The 15,964-nt window shown below is 40.3% G+C and overlaps 1 protein-coding gene across 5 annotated transcripts in view; it reads left to right on the top strand.

Moving 5' to 3' along the window:
• The first annotated feature begins 246 nt into the window (after positions 1-246).
• The window catches only part of epha3 (eph receptor A3), a 62,282-nt gene continuing 46,564 nt past the window's right edge, over positions 247-15,964 (top strand). For all 5 annotated transcript variants that reach the window (XM_061287062.1, XM_061287063.1, XM_061287060.1 and 2 more), the window contains exons 1-3: positions 247-434; positions 6,028-6,092; positions 12,078-12,738. In XM_061287062.1, the coding sequence (XP_061143046.1) occupies positions 341-434; positions 6,028-6,092; positions 12,078-12,738 (820 nt within the window). In that variant the 5' untranslated portion in view covers positions 247-340. The remainder of the gene's footprint in view (positions 435-6,027; positions 6,093-12,077; positions 12,739-15,964) is intronic.

Raw genomic sequence — 15,964 nt, 5'->3', positions numbered from 1 at the left:
AAAAATGCTCCAGTTTTGTCTAATGTCTCAACTACAGTCTCACATATTTTGCTGCATTTAGTTATAGCTACACAACAATAAAAACAATGTAAAGAGCAGATTTGTAATTTTTTTAATTCACTCAGCAGACCTCTGATCAAGACTGACCGGTACACTGAAGTTGAGCAGTACTGTAATTTCCTCTCTCTCTCTCCCCAACTGCCTTTTATTACAGACTTTGTAGGACCCAGCGGAAAAGCGCCTGCACGAGCTTGCAGAGCGGAGAGATAGCCGCGCTCATAGTAGAAGCTCTCAGACCAGTCAGTGGCTTCATGGAGTTATGCACCTCTGATGCGCCGCCATGGATTGCAATTCGCGATCACAGCTTTTCGTTTTAACGCTTTTATTGTCTCTCGTGCTTCCAACTTTCTCCGTCGTTTATCCTCCAAATGAAGGTAAGCAAAATATGCCTTCTTTTGTGTGCGTGTGCTCTCTCGCGTGCGTGTTTCGCTTCTTTGGCTGGTGCTTTGCGCTCGTGTCCGATTTGTCCAAATTCCAACAAAACCATAACAATGGAAAAGATCTGGTATGTCATGTGGAGTTTTTAGTCGGAGTTAATTTATCCGCATCCTTGATGAACCGAAACACGAATAGACAAAAACACACCAGACAGAGTTTCTAATTTCGGATTATTGCTCCAATAAGGATTAAGTGCTTGAATGAGGGAGAATGCACGGATGCACCAGACATGTCGGGAAGACAATAAAAAGAAGCTTCAAAATTTCCCGATCTGTTCTGTTTACCGAGCCACGTAAATCTGGATTCCAGTCGCTCCTATTTTTAGGCAATCGCACGTGCGTAAATACGCGCAATCGCCGTTCTTCAGGTTTTGACGCGTTTGCAAATACAGTTTATTTCTACTTTGTAGTTTTGTAATGTACGTTTAAAGTTAATATAATCCGATCGTTGAGACTTAACACACGAAAGCAAATAACGGTACATATGACTCGAAATGGGTCATTTCTATTTTTTCCCGATTTTTGTCATACAATGTGTGTGCGCGTGTGTGTGTGTGTGGGGGGGGGGGGGGGGGGGGGTCGGTAGTTATGGGAAAGGCGACAGAAGGAGAAGCGTGGTCCCCACTGGACTGTTTAGAGTCACCTGTGTAAACACTTGATTGCACCGCAAACAAGTGAAAGTGGCACGTTCTTTGTACTTCAACTTTAAAAAGTTGTTTAGCATTCATAGTTAATGTCAGATATTGCTTGGCACTGTATTTTGAGATTAAAACAAGCTGACGAGTGCGCGCATGCGGGATGTGTCTCTATCTGCGGGGGTTGAAGTGCATACATTAACATGTCTATTGTACCATGGTTAGAAATCACATTAAAAATAGTGAGCAACTCTAATGATGTCGTTTGTCAGTTTAATGACTTTTTTTCTGAATATATATTTGACACCATTTGCTTGGGCACGCTTTGTGGAAGTTTTGAGATCTCAATGTAATTTCTGACTGTAGTTTCTAACACCGCAACACGTTTCTTAAAATAATCTATATTTCCAGTTTTGATCAGAAGGGTATATGTAGTTTAAAACATAATGCTGTCCCTTCCTCACGTAGAACAGCATTAATCGAGAAGAAAAAAAAAAAACTTGACTAGTTGTGTGAAAAGTTTGGACTGTGTTTGGACTTTTGGGCAGTGGCAGTTCTCCGTCAGAAATTTCACTTTAGAAGTTGTATTTTATTGCCTGTATACAAAATTAAGACAAGGAGCTATTTTAAAAAATTGTGAAGGCGCAACTACTAAAAACTTTTGAAATATTTATTATTTAGGCTAGCATAGGTTTTGTTTAGTTTTTAAAATAAAACTTCGGTCAAAGTGGGATCCTCTCAAGTTTTAACAAAGTTTGAATGAAGAAATAATTACATCTGAAATTATGGTGAACTCTCAAAAGGACGTTTTATAGATTTAAAAAAAAATCAATCTGAACTGATGTGTCACTTCAGGAACGCGCTCTAAAACAATATGTTCTTGAATATCATGTATATTCAGTGTGCGTGTGTGTGCGCGCGCGCGCGTGTGTACACGTACGCGCCTGTCTGCGTGTGTGCGCATGTGTGCCTGTGTGTGTTTTCAAATGAACTGAAAAAGAATCAATGGACGAATAGAAAAATAGATTGAGTAATCATTTTTTGTTTGAACTGGAAAAGTGCTTTTTGGATTTCGCGTGTGTGTGTGCATGCATGCGTGTGTGTATAACTTCCAAGTAGCAAAAAAAAAAACTTCGTGGTGACTTTTAAGAATCGCAACAGTCTTTTTTTCCTCCCAGAGTTGATGAAATGACATGAGCATCGTTCTAAAATACTGATTAAAAACAGTGCGAAGTTGCACATGTACGTGCGTCTTAGAATTAATACGAATATATACTTTGGAGGTCAGACATTAATTTATGCCACATTGTTATGCTTTAAACCCCGTATTTATAAATTACAATTATGAAATCTAATTTTCTCCTAAAAATACACATTTGCTTCGATTTGTTTCTCCTTTATTCGTTTATCCAGTATTTTTTAAATATAATTCTCAATGCAGCTCATGTTTTTTTTCTTGTTAAAATGTGTTGCGAAAAGAACCCCCGCCCCACCCACCCCCACCCAATGGAACATCGAGTTGTATTGTTGATCACACGCAGTGTATCGACGTGGTGTGAATTTGGCCCTTGGTGCTGGGCGTCGCAAGGCCTGGAACCCGCTATTTTTAGGCGGCTGATGGGGAGAGCCAAGTTCAGCATTTATAAGTGCTCGTACCCCCTTTTTATTATTATTATTATTTTTTATATATTTTTTAAGATAGAGACGCTGAAAACAGGCTTAATCAGACACCATCAATATGCTTTCCCCTAAAACGCGCAAGCTCATGCGTGACAACCAATCACAGAGCTGGGGTGATGCTGTGTGTTGAACATTGGCCTTGGATAAGATCAGTCATTTTGCGGGTTACCACAGTTATAGTGCATGCTGCCTATATTTGTTTTTTTTTTGGGGGGGGGGGGGGGGTGCGTAGGTGTATGATAAGTATAGGGCGTGTGACTATAAAAGAAAAGAGAAAGAAAGAAGAATGGGGCCAGAGGGGTTGGGCACGCAGCAGCAACATCAGACAGAGGGACTCTGCACTTGAATTATTCATAATGGGAGGTGAACACTTCATCCTTTAACACAGACACAAGTCGCCTAGCTCTGCCTGTACTGCAGCCTGCCAACCTTCACATGCACACGTATAGCCATAACAAGATAACCCTGTATAGACTGTACCATCTTTCTATTCTATTCTATTCTATTCTATTCTATTCTATTCTATTCTATTCTATTCTATTCTATTCTATTCTATTCTATTCTATTCTATTCTATTCTATTCTATTTTGTTAGGTGCCACATAATGAGGGGCAATTCCATGACTGGCACATCAAAAATGCAAAGATTAAATTGCACAAAAATGGATGTATAACAAATATTTCCCCTCAACTAGTGTCCATAATAAAAACAAAAAATCCGAAAAATATATTATATTTGCTCGTGGCAGTTTGAACTCTACATGGGGTCATTTTATGATCCCAGCCAATGTATCTGTTCTATATCGACTCACCTGTGTCGACCTCTGGCACATTTCACATGCAATCTGTCTCGGTTTTCTAAAAATACAACCATTTCCCGTTTAGAAGCATTCCCTCACGCGGGTCGGGACTAGCTGCTTGATGCTAGCGTGCTAAGTCCGTACATGAACGAGGCGCCTGCCTCTGTCTGCTCGTGTGCCCGTCTCGGTCTTTGTTTGTGTCTTTTCGGTTGCTTCGAATGTTTTATAGGTGCACCATATCCATATAATATAAACAAACATGTTTTCAAGTGGATGTATTTTGATGAGGACTTAAGTGTGAATGTGTATATTTTTCTGGAACTGTGCTTCAATTGAGTGTTTATATACGTGTGAGTATGGGTGCCGGATTCTCGGTCGAATGCAGCTGGATGGAGTACCCCCCCCTCTTTGCATGCGATATAAGAGCTGTTTAATTTTCTGCTCTCAAATTCCCCTGCTTGGCTCAATTTGAGGGGTGGGCTCGCCTCATTGAGAAAAGTATATTGGAAGCAATGGCCCTGGATGCTGAGCTGCTATTATCTGACGTGAACAGATAGCTTCATTACACTCTAATAGGAATGTGTCTGCTGCCACTCAAATAGCTGATTGGGCCAAGGAGGCTATAGTTCAGGTGGATCCAAATTCAGTTATGTGCACCTCCAGCTTTTTTCTAGTGTGAAACCACAAGATGAACTCGTAGAAAGTGGAGAGTATGTCTTTGATAATGCTGCTCGCGTAGAGAAAATCTTGTCTGACAAGCTAGACAGCGGAATGGAACAAAATCGTTCCATCTTCCGCAAAAGTAGATTTCGCAATTTCAGTTTTCTATTGTCAGGGTCTGGCGTCCCTTCTCTGTTTCACCAGAATGTTTTTGTTCATACTCATGCAAATGTAGATGCTTTGCATTTGTTTGTGTGAAGCTGAGATCCCAATATAATGTAATAGGAAGCTGCGCTGTTATGTTCAAATTGGACAATTTTCGTGGGCTTCAAGTAGCTTGTTCAAGCGTCGTTTTGAGCCCCATGAATATACGCAAAAAAACACAACAAAAATCGGCAAATTTGGCAGCAGCATACTCCATTAGCACAGTAGACATGCTGTGCTGAAAACATATCTTGGAGCAAAGAACGTTATATTTTGCAATATTTTCAAAAGGGTTGCACTTAGGGAATTATAGTTAGAAAATATTCAGAAGAAAAGTTCAGTACATATTAAAATCTCATCAGGGACATGAATCGAGGGCATTTTTCTTTTGCTTGCTACATTTGAATTGCTCATATACATTTATTTTCTTGCTGTTTTTCTCATGGTCAGTTTTTTTTATTTACAAAAAAACAAAATGTTTTTCTGCCTTTGTGATCACACGCACAGTGTGTGGCTGGTACTATTGGTTTCCATTGCTTATTCCTCCAACTCAGCATTGCTGAAATGAAAATGACAAAAATGACAGAAAATGACAGCTTGTGTATAGAACCCGTGTGAGGTTTTTCGAGATTTCTCTGGCCAACACATTTTAAAATGCATATCCCTGAATCGGCATTTAGATCCGATTGTCTCCTTTATTCATGTCAGGTCCGCGAAACTTGAGAAAACACTGACAGCGCCGAGCCAATGCAAATTTCTTTCCTTGGCTCACTTGAACATTTTTCCATTTGTGTAAATACAAATTAGAAATAAAATGCTTGCTACATAATGACTGCGAATGAAAATTGGTCAGCCGTCAAGTTTGATCCCCCCCACTTTGCCGATAGTGCTGACAGGGCTGAGTGTTTTCCAGCCAAGAAACTGCTCGTCACATTTCTCAGTCAACCTGGGATGAATAATCAGAACCAAAGTTCTGGGATTGGAATTCACCCACAATAGATTTCTCACAAATGTTTTGTCAAGTGGAGTGTCCTTCTGGGGCGATTCAAAAAAGAAAAAAAAATTGAATGCCAACTTATTACTTTGGGAAAATCTGTTTGGAGTTATAAACCGTTCAATATTTGTTTCGTGGCAATATTTGCAACTTTTACGCTTGTGTTTTTAACTGAATCTTGAATCCATGCTTCTCAACACTTACATATGTTTATTTTTTCACTGAGTGGCTTAAAACTAGGAAACTAAGAATTGTAGAGTCGCTACTGTTCCATGAAAAAATAAAATCAGTGAAAAGGACTTGTTTTTCATCGCTACATGTTTTCTTTTCTGATATCTGTGCCTAGCAACTTCTGCTTGTATACTTGCGTGACACTGCCTTTGCCGTTGCCCAGCGCAGAATATGCGTATTGTGTGGCAGCTGGGTAAACAGTGGTATGACCGGCGCTAGAGTGCTTGAGGTCGGGGATCTCTCCTGTGGGATTAGATAAGGGCTAATTGGGGCTAACAAGGACTAGACACTCATATGTTCTTTGTTTTCTCTCTTCCCCTTCCACAGTGAACCTGTTAGATTCTAAAGCAAGTCAAGGAGAGTTAGGATGGATTTCCTACCCGTCTCATGGGGTGAGTGTCCTCCGTCTCCAGTTAACTTGTGATCATGTGAGCCTACTGACATTGACCAGCTACTATTATGTATATCCATATTTCATGTAAATTTTGCTGCCACGCGGACTAGGATTGTTTTCTCAATGTCCACAGGCTCTCTGTCGCTTTGTAATCTCAGACAAATAAACCAAGTGTAGATTAACCTATTTTTCTTTAGATGATTTGGTCCGTTTTTTATCTCACAGGTTAAAGGTTAAACATTTCAGGACTCGCCATATGGTCGAGAAGCTTAGGAAAAATGTTTATATTGGTGTTAACAGTATTTGTGTGTGTTGTGTGTTTTAAAAGAAAGATTATGGTATTAAGGGATTTCGGGTTGTTTGGACAAAAGCATCGTTCAATATGCTTAACCTCTTTTTGGCACGATAGACACCCAAAATTGACCTGGTATTATCTTTTTTTTTTTTTTTTTTTTAGGAAAACACAGCAGTTGAGTTATTGCAGTTATACTTAATAAACCAATTTGGGATATTTGAGGATCCACAATTATTTACGACAGTGGATCTACTTGTTTAAATGCAGCTGAATTTAAAATAGTAATTGTCACAATACAATCTAATAAAATATTGTATTTATTTTAACTAGGAAAATTAAAAGTTACAAACAAATATGTAGTTAAAATAATTCACAAGTTAAAAATAACATTTATGATATTCAACACATTTCTGAATGTAATACATTTCACATCAACTTGTAAGAAACAAGAGTGAATCCCGTCTTCATACATTGTAGCTTTCCTGGGATACTAAATAACGATCGCATGCATCCACATATTTTTTAAACCACAACAAAAATGTTTTTATTGCATTATGCAAATTTCACACTTGAGTGTGCTTTTTAAAATGAACTCACACCACTACTTTTGGGTTAAAAGAAAATCTGCAGGCTCATCTGTCAGCTTTTCTCCACTACAAAGTCTCAGCAGTGGGTTCTCGCTCAGTTTATTTGTCTAACTGGTTAGACTACTGCGCCTTAGGGCTGGCCCGCACACTCACATGTATATATGCACATCCACGCACGCACACACACAAACACAAGTGCATTTTCTTATTTTTCCTTAATTACGTGTTACTTTTTGGCTGTGACTTAAAATAATTCCCATTCGCTCAGAGGAGCTGCCAAAAGTTTTTCCTCAATCGCATATGGAACTGGCACCATATAAAAGCTTCCAACTTGCTTATGTGTAAAGTTTATATTAAAAAGTACTGTGTAAAAACAGCTGCAATTTCCTGGACAGATTATAAAAAGAATTAAAAGTTTTCTGCAAAGTAATGTTATAGTGGAGGCTGTGAGATTGAATGCCGCTAAAGAAAGAAGCTCGTCTGGGATTTAAAAAAATATATTTCTACTCCAAAAGTGTGAATGTGATAGTTGAGTAAAAGTACAATAATTTTACTAGAAATTAACTTTGGCTGGACACAAGTCTCTGACATTAGATACCAAAGTATCAAATTCACATTCAACATTCTCTGCCTACAGTTTAAGTAAAAATTTGACTTAAAATGACAGACTCGGTTACAACCCTGGTAAATGAGACGGGTAACATAGTCAAGGGGAACCAATGTCCTTATTGAATGTGAGATAGAAAAGACAGCGATTGATCGATATGAGGGACAAAAACGACAAGAGAAGAGAAAGGCACGATGAGAGACAAAGCGGGAAGGAAAGAATGCTGATGATGAAGTCCTCAAGGTGAATCATCTGTAATTACTCACGTCATCTAGTGACTTGCTCCGATAAGCAGCCTGCCCTGGGACACTGCTGCGCACAAATGATTTCTCATAATGTGGCACCGAGCCCTGACACACACGCACACGCCTTCACATTGACGGAGAGGCGGTGGCTATTGGTCCACCGAGACGCAACACGCTCCGGTCGGAGCAAATTAAAGAGTTCAACCTCCCCAGGATGCTCACAGTGTAGACAGGCTGAAATGATGAGTGTCTGTCTGTGTTACTATATGCCAATGTGTGTGATCCAGATATACTCTTATCTGTTTGGGAGGCAGGCTGATGGCTGAGCAGTGTCCTGGGAGCTTAGCCTTCCACAAGACTAAAGAGAGTTACAGATTACATTCTTGAGTGCTCTGAAAGCATTCTTCAGCAACAAACCAACACCCCAGACACGCTCTGGACATGCAAAAAGAATTAATGGCTATACACCATGTTAAGTGTATTTGTCGTGGAAATCAGTGGAGACTAAAACTACATTGCGGCAATGGTCAACAGCTTTGCATATCTCGTGATCATAAACGTGAGAAAAAGATGGAGTTGAATGAAATAATACTAAATACCAAACAATTTTGGTTACTGAAATTTTATTGCTACACATGACTTGCCGTGATGTGCGATGGACCAGAAAACACTCCTGGATATATTCTGCTTGAAGTCAACAATGGGCTGGGTTAGACTCAAGCTTCCTCATGACCTGGATCATTATAAGCTGTAAAAATGGATGGATCACATTACCATATTTTTCGGACTATAAGGCTCAATTAAAATACTTGTTAAATTGATGTTTGCCTCGTTTGCTAGACTGGTTTGTTTCTCTCAATGCGCCGTAATATGCCTTATAAACCGTCTTATATAAATACATTTCCACAAATAAAACCGTTCATTAAGACTGTGGCACAAAACATTTGCCTCATTTGCTGTAAACAGCTTCAGCCTAATAAAATCAGTAATCGGCAAGTTGTTCAGTTTAAATGAACTTGATGAAAAGCAAAACAATACAGTCTTCTCTTACTAGATCACGTGTCATCATTTCCGCCCGTAGTTTTTACATTACACTTGCTGACTGTAATCCCCTTGTATTCAGACATCTATTAAAAGCCAGGAGAACAGTAAAACAAATAAAGACAATGAGCGCTTTCATGCACCAGCTCATGCCCTGACACTCGCATACAGACTCGGTTTAAGCGCTCATTAGGCCATGCCTCTTAAAGGCACATTCACAGATAGAAACTGGCTCAAATCTATTTAAAACAAAATTTAATTTGTTAAAAATGTCTTAGAGTGATCAAAGTAATAATTTCTCAAGGTCCCCACATATCGCAGATATTTACCAATTGCGGGAAAATTATTGTAAACTTTCTCATCAAACTTTTCCTGCATATTTCCTTTCCTCTGCAAGTCATTTGTATGTTGGCATCCGTATAAAGAAGTCCTGAGTCAATTTGACTGCTAAATAAAAAGACATCCTTGTAATTGTGTCTATAGCTCCGCACGACTGCCAAAAAGTGCCTTTTCCCATCACATCATGGAAATTGCAGACGGTAATAATTACAAGTTGTACACAACCTTGCCTGAATTGACGCTGGCATGGTTTTATTTATACCAGCTCGTCTGTGTAGTGAACATTAAACACACTCACATCTTTCCTTGTTTATGAAAAACCCCAAATGAGGCAGTTTTCTTCAAGAATGACAGAAAAGTCAAGCATAGGAAGTATACAATGCGTGCTGCTTATGGATAACAGGCTGAAAAAATGCCTTTGACTGATATGCAGCAGTTGTCGTGTCTGTGACCCATCGTGACCCCTACAGAGGCCAGAGTGCAAGATGGCTGCACACTTGTTATGGACAGTCCTATCCTACTGTGGAGGAAAAAAAACATTCAATGATCAAACCATTACGTACTCAGGTATCACCATTAGTCTTTTGTATGTTTTATATAATCATGTCTTTTATTTAGATGGTGAATTTTAAAATAAAGTACATAGAAATATACTAACGAGCATCACAAGGTTAACAGTCACCCCAAAGGTTCAACACTAATTATTTTTTTTATATAATTTAGGATGCTTCCCTTCCATCTTGTTTCTTGATCTGAAAGCATTGTCGCCCTACCCTGGCCTCTATACTGGTCCGTTAACTCTAATTGACCTTTCTTTGAAGCGGGTGAACTGCTGGGACGTGCCTGTTGCCATAGCCGTAATTTCTTTAACGGCTCATGTTACTGCACTCTCGTTTTACTGTCCCTTAAGTTGCTTCACCTACAGCAAAGATCAGAGAAACTTGGGACAAGATCACACCAAACAGTGGCCCAGCTGTGACCATGGGGGGCAGGGGGCAGAGGTCACAAGGACCAGTGTAGGCTCCTAGTGTTGTTGTGTCAATTAGCAGCCAATGGCAGGGGGGTTTACCCACTTGGTGATAAACAAAAAACTTGTCCGCTTGTTGCTTTTAATTATTGAGACATGTTTGGGAAGCAAGCGTCTCAGTCTCCACAGTTGGAGATTATTGACCTTCGAAACGTTCAATTGTCGATCGGCAGTTAATATCGCTAGTCCATGTACCTACGATGGATTATCCTGTTTGAGGTCACCGGTGAGCTGAAGCTTTTTCAGCTGAGTGTCTGACATCTCACCTCAATTACTGCGAGTGTCACCTGACTATTTTAAATCAGGAGTAAATAAAATACTCTACATAAACTTTTATTGTACGTAAAAATTAGCCAACAGTGTAATGTTCACTTTATTTAGCCAGAGCACTCAAGTATGTCTACGTTTGCCTGTTTTTGTTCGACCTATCAAGATCTTAGACTCCACTGATGAATGAGGTGATGCTGTGAAACTACAACAGTGGAGGATAATCACCAATGGAATTTCAAGGACCTTTTTGTAGCTTATGGTGGTCAGTCCTTCTTCCATCACTCTGTTCTTTGGTGCTAGCTCTACTTGAGCGAGCATCCCCTCACCAGTTCTCTAGACTTTCACTTGAAGTTTTTGAAAAGCAAGTGGCTATCCTTGAGCCTGAGAGGTCCTTGAAAACTCAAAAGATATAATTTGCACACACACAATGGCAACAAAATTGGTAATAGAGAAGAGAAACAATCAAAACTGCTAATGTGTTCACACTTTAAATAACCTTCTGTGGGTGTACAGTGCCACATGAACTAAGAAAGGTTTCAATTTCAAGTAACACTTGTCCAAAAAGTGCCAATAATTCTGGTTCCACTTAGTGTGTCTACCTTTGTTAGTCCAAAGAGCTGCCCGTCCAGACGTCCATTCATTCTTTAGTTTGCCAGAAGAGAACAAAGCATCTCTTTCGACCCAATCATTCTAATGTCTGTCAATGTAACCACAATGAACACAGTGTTTCAGGTGTTTGCCCATTCGTCATTTCTCGAGTTCACTGTTGATTTTCCTGAAGTGCCAAGCCAAAGCGCATGATCAATGAGTCTACCCATTGTGTTGAATTCAAAAGGAATGACCCCGCTTTCTTGTCTCCTTTCCTCTCTCATCGCTTTCTTCCAGTGGAGGGAAAATGTAAGATAGCCATGAACGTTCCTGGTATACACTGAAATCTCTCCATACTTTGTAGCTTCTTTATTTTCGTAGTAGTTACCGCACGTTTCTAGTAGCATTTCTATGACGTAGCTAGCCAAAGACTGCAGTCCTCACTTGTAGATCAACTGTTAGTAAACTGGGTGGGAAAAAACACTACGAGATGTTTTTTTTTTTTTTTTTTTTAAAGAACATCCCCCAATTTATACTGATATTCATCTTTCTATCTCTAGAACATGTGATCAAATAGTTCAAAATCAAATGCACTATAAAAGATCTGGTAGTGGTATTTTCCCACCCTTTAATGTTTAGATTTCAGCATGGATCTGTCTGAATCTAAAAAAAAAATGTGTAAAACTTGCAGAATGGCAATAACGTTCTTTTTTCTCTCTATTATCCTTCCCTATTTTCCTTATTTCTGCTTCTCTGATGCTTTCCTTCTTTCTTCTTCTGTTCTCCCAAAATGCTTTTCTTGCACATTCTCATTCTTTGACTCTTTCCTGATCTTTCATTTTATGGCTTCTATCTTACTTTCCCTCCTTTACTTTCTCTGCCAAATTTTCTCCTGGATTTACCTCTGCGACCTTTCCTATCTTGTACCTCTACTCGTCTTTCCCTACTTCTTCCCTTTGTCCCTTTCCATCCATTTTTTTTCAGTGGGAGGAGATCAGTGGGGTGGATGAGCATTATACGCCCATCAGGACTTTCCAGGTGTGCAATGTAATGGAGTACAGCCAGAACAACTGGCTTCGCACCAACTGGATCCCTCGTCAGTCAGCCCAGAAAATCTACGTGGAACTCAAGTTCACACTGAGGGACTGCAACTCAATCCCATTAGTCCTGGGCACATGCAAAGAGACCTTCAACCTTCTCTACTTGGAGACCGATGATGACCAAGGCAGTCACTTCCGAGAACACCAGTTTTCCAAGATCGACACCATAGCTGCGGATGAAAGTTTTACTCAAATGGACCTGGGCGACCGCATTCTCAAACTCAACACCGAAGTGCGTGAAGTTGGACCCTTGACAAAGAAGGGCTTCTACCTGGCATTCCAGGATGTGGGTGCCTGTGTAGCTTTAGTATCTGTGAGGGTTTACTTTAAAAAGTGCCCAAATATTGTGAAGAATCTGGCCTCCTTTCCTGACACGGTACCAGTGGACTCCCAGTCACTGGTTGAGGTGAAAGGTTTATGTGTCAATAACTCCAAAGAGGAGGAAGCTCCACGAATGTACTGCAGCACAGAGGGCGAGTGGCTCGTGCCAATCGGGAAGTGTCTGTGCAACCCAGGCCACGAAGAAAGAAGCAACACCTGTAAACGTAAGACACTTTTTATTCTTGCATGCATTCATCATTGGTCGTTTTATTGCATCTGTCAACTCCCCAAGTTTCTTTTATAGATTCTTAAATCCATCTCTCTGATCACGCAGTGCCGTATGCCTTTGAATTGGATGTCTTAAATGCATTTACCAAATATCCAGACGTTTTTTGATGTGAACACTTTCACACCCCATATCTGTCAACCCAGAAGCTTTACAACATAAAATGTCCAATCTTTTGTTTTAACTTGATGCATGTGTGTCTCGTGTGTGTAGTGTGTTCAAAAGAACCCAAGGAAAACCATAGTGGGGGTGGATGAATCAGCAGTCACACATTTATTTTTCCATTTATGCATGATGTGTTATCCAGGTCTTGGCTGTAGTGTTCCGCACACGGTAGTTTGATAGTAAGCCGCTCGGTGTCACATCATTAACTTTGTTGAGATTTGAACCAGAAAACCAAGAATGGAAGCGATAAGACAGAAAAAAGTAGAGGGTTGGAGAGTGAATGGTCAAATACAAAATAACTGCGGTGGTGGTTGTGGGTGTTGGAGGAGACGTGAGTGAGTCGGTATTAAATCAAGTCTGGAGACGCTCAATTTCAACCTGAAAGAGTCTTGACACCATGGAAGTGGTTCCCAGCTATCCTTCGGCCCAATTTTGGCGTAAAGTCCGCTTACGTCATTATCATGCAGGATATGCAGATGACGGACGTGAGTTGTCAGCTGGTTACAAGAGGACAGGACAGTTTTCTTCTACTTGACCAAAAATATGTTTTTTAGCAACAGATTTAAACATATATGTCCTGCACAGTTTTTTTCTTCATGGTTCTTGAAATGTCATTTTCCGTTTCATCTTTATATATGTGCTGGGCAAACAGGGAAACTAGGTCACCTTCGTTCACACGATGTTTGAACAGAAATCAAACATCATCGTTTGACCATTCATCCCTCCTGCTTCTTTTCTCACTAAGTATAAAGGCCATCACATGACCACTGCAGCTTTTTCTAAAATTGTTTTGGAAACTCTGAGATTACAGATATCGGTGGTTTTGGGCTACTTCCTGTTTAATTCATGCTCTTCTGGTTTATGCATGTGTTTACATTTTTTTAAAATTGAAGCCAAAAGTGCTTGCAGACACAGCATGTGTAAAACCCCAAGCTGTCTTCGATGTGGCTGGCAACCGTGGTTTGTCATTCTATATGTTCTGCCCCAGAATATTAATGTGTTTGAAGCAAACATTCCGGCACAAGCTGTCCACAATGATTCTAATACTCTTCTTTCACTGTCTAGGAGAAAATATCTGCAGCTCTTTTATGATATCTGGTTGCAAATACCGCCACGTTGATTCACCTTCTGCTTACCAGAGCCGGGCTCTTAGTTAATTAAAGATCAAAGAGAGTGTCACGGGTTAACCTCCTGCTGGTGGGGCCAAGGGAACTTCTTTTCTGGGATAGTGGACCTCTGGCAGACTCACTGACTTTGTATTTTGTTATCATGCGGGGAACCTGTACTAACAAAACGTCTAAAGATAGCAAAACAAATGTATACTTGTCCCGCTCTGATGAATGACAATTATCGTGGGTTCTTGCTTTTCTGATAATGTCTCGAAGAAGACATTGACCATGCAGTCAAATGCATTTGCTGCTGACCTAGGTGATGACCTGATACTGCTGAAATATTATTAGAACTCCTAAAAGCATGACTGGTATACTAACGATGTTCATAGACGTAATATCCGAGGTTCATAAATGTCACATTGATGCTTCAGTTTGTATACAAATCTGCATTTAATGCATTATGCTAGCAAACAGCAGCTTGTAGCCAACAGCAACCCCCTTGAGCCAATCTGCCATCTTTCACGTCCTACCTCCCTGTGAATTGTGTGAATGTTTGGATGTACTGGACAATCTCTTATTGAATTCAAAGTGCTCTAATGGACTCTAATAAGGTCTTATGTTACTCTGGAGTGGGACAGCTGCATCAACAGGCCCCTGCATCCCCCACGTGCAGCCACCATGGGCCCCAGAGCACAACTCGCTGCCCAGGCCCCCTGTGTTAACAGACAGATGAGTGTATGCAGTTAGGTCACCTTACAGAGTGATAGCAAGGAAGCTGAACATATATTTACAATGCAGTAGACAGCTAAAACTGAGAAATGCTGGCATGTGGAAGCCATATATTACTCAGAGACAATATCGGTGGCAGGATCAAAAATGAAGGCAGGGACACCCAGAGATAAGGAGCAACTGAAGGCTTGGCAAATCTGGAGGGAGGAAAATCTGATTCTGGGAATGTCCGTGCGCTATTGACTGTGCATGATTTTTATCCAAATGATAATTAAATATTTAAAATTGGTGCAAGTCTACTTTACAGTTCAGCTGTGTTCATTCCGATAACAGCGTAAATGCCCACAAACAAAAGTTAATCTTACAGCTGAATAATCAGGTCATTGCTGAATCGGAAGGAATTTGGGCGAGGAATGTGATGAGAGCGCTGTTGGCATTGCATGTATTTGTGAGTTGGTGATTCAAACTGCTCTTTGTTGAATATTTTATGTTTTATTTTTCATCACGGCTGGAGCAGTAATGCGGGATCTTCCATTAACCTCTGGCGTGATGAGAGAGAGGGGCCAAGAGAGAACATTAGAGCGCTTTTCTGTTTATACAGACACATATGTATGTCTGTTATTCGAAATGGAACACCATGAGCAATCTGTTATGATCTTATTGTGTGTTCAAGCATTATTTGTGCGTATGTTCAGCGGCAGTGCATTTGGATATCTCATCACGTGTAACACCAGCGGACAATGTCGCGGGGACTCAGCATGTGAGCGGTCGTGACTGTAGTCGGCAGATTACTGTATGTTTTGAGAGTGGCCTTTCCGTAGAGAATGTGGGGCCAGATCTAATCTAGCTAAGTCAGTCTTTCATCTGTCATTAGAACAAACTGCAGCAGGTGACTGCAGCGACTCCTGTCTGCCATCAGTGTGAAATTCCAGCAACCTTAATTTGATCCTAAAACAGCAAACGGATGTCTGTAAGGAGAGTATGGATGTGTGTGTATAAAGGTGCGTGTGTCTCTTGTATGTGCATTTTGCACATGCAAGCAGCTGTCCGGTTGCATGTTGATGCCAGGCTAGAGTTTCTGTTCTCACTTGATGTGTTGAGATACACTACCTTAACCAAACTGCCAAACAGCAACTCAGCTACTATAAATAATAATTA

Source organism: Syngnathus typhle, linkage group LG9, assembly GCF_033458585.1.
Source record: "Syngnathus typhle isolate RoL2023-S1 ecotype Sweden linkage group LG9, RoL_Styp_1.0, whole genome shotgun sequence".
Taxonomy (NCBI): Eukaryota; Metazoa; Chordata; class Actinopteri; order Syngnathiformes; family Syngnathidae; genus Syngnathus; species Syngnathus typhle.
The sequence above is the reverse complement of the archived record's forward strand: the minus strand, read 5'-3'. Positions and strand labels throughout refer to the sequence as shown.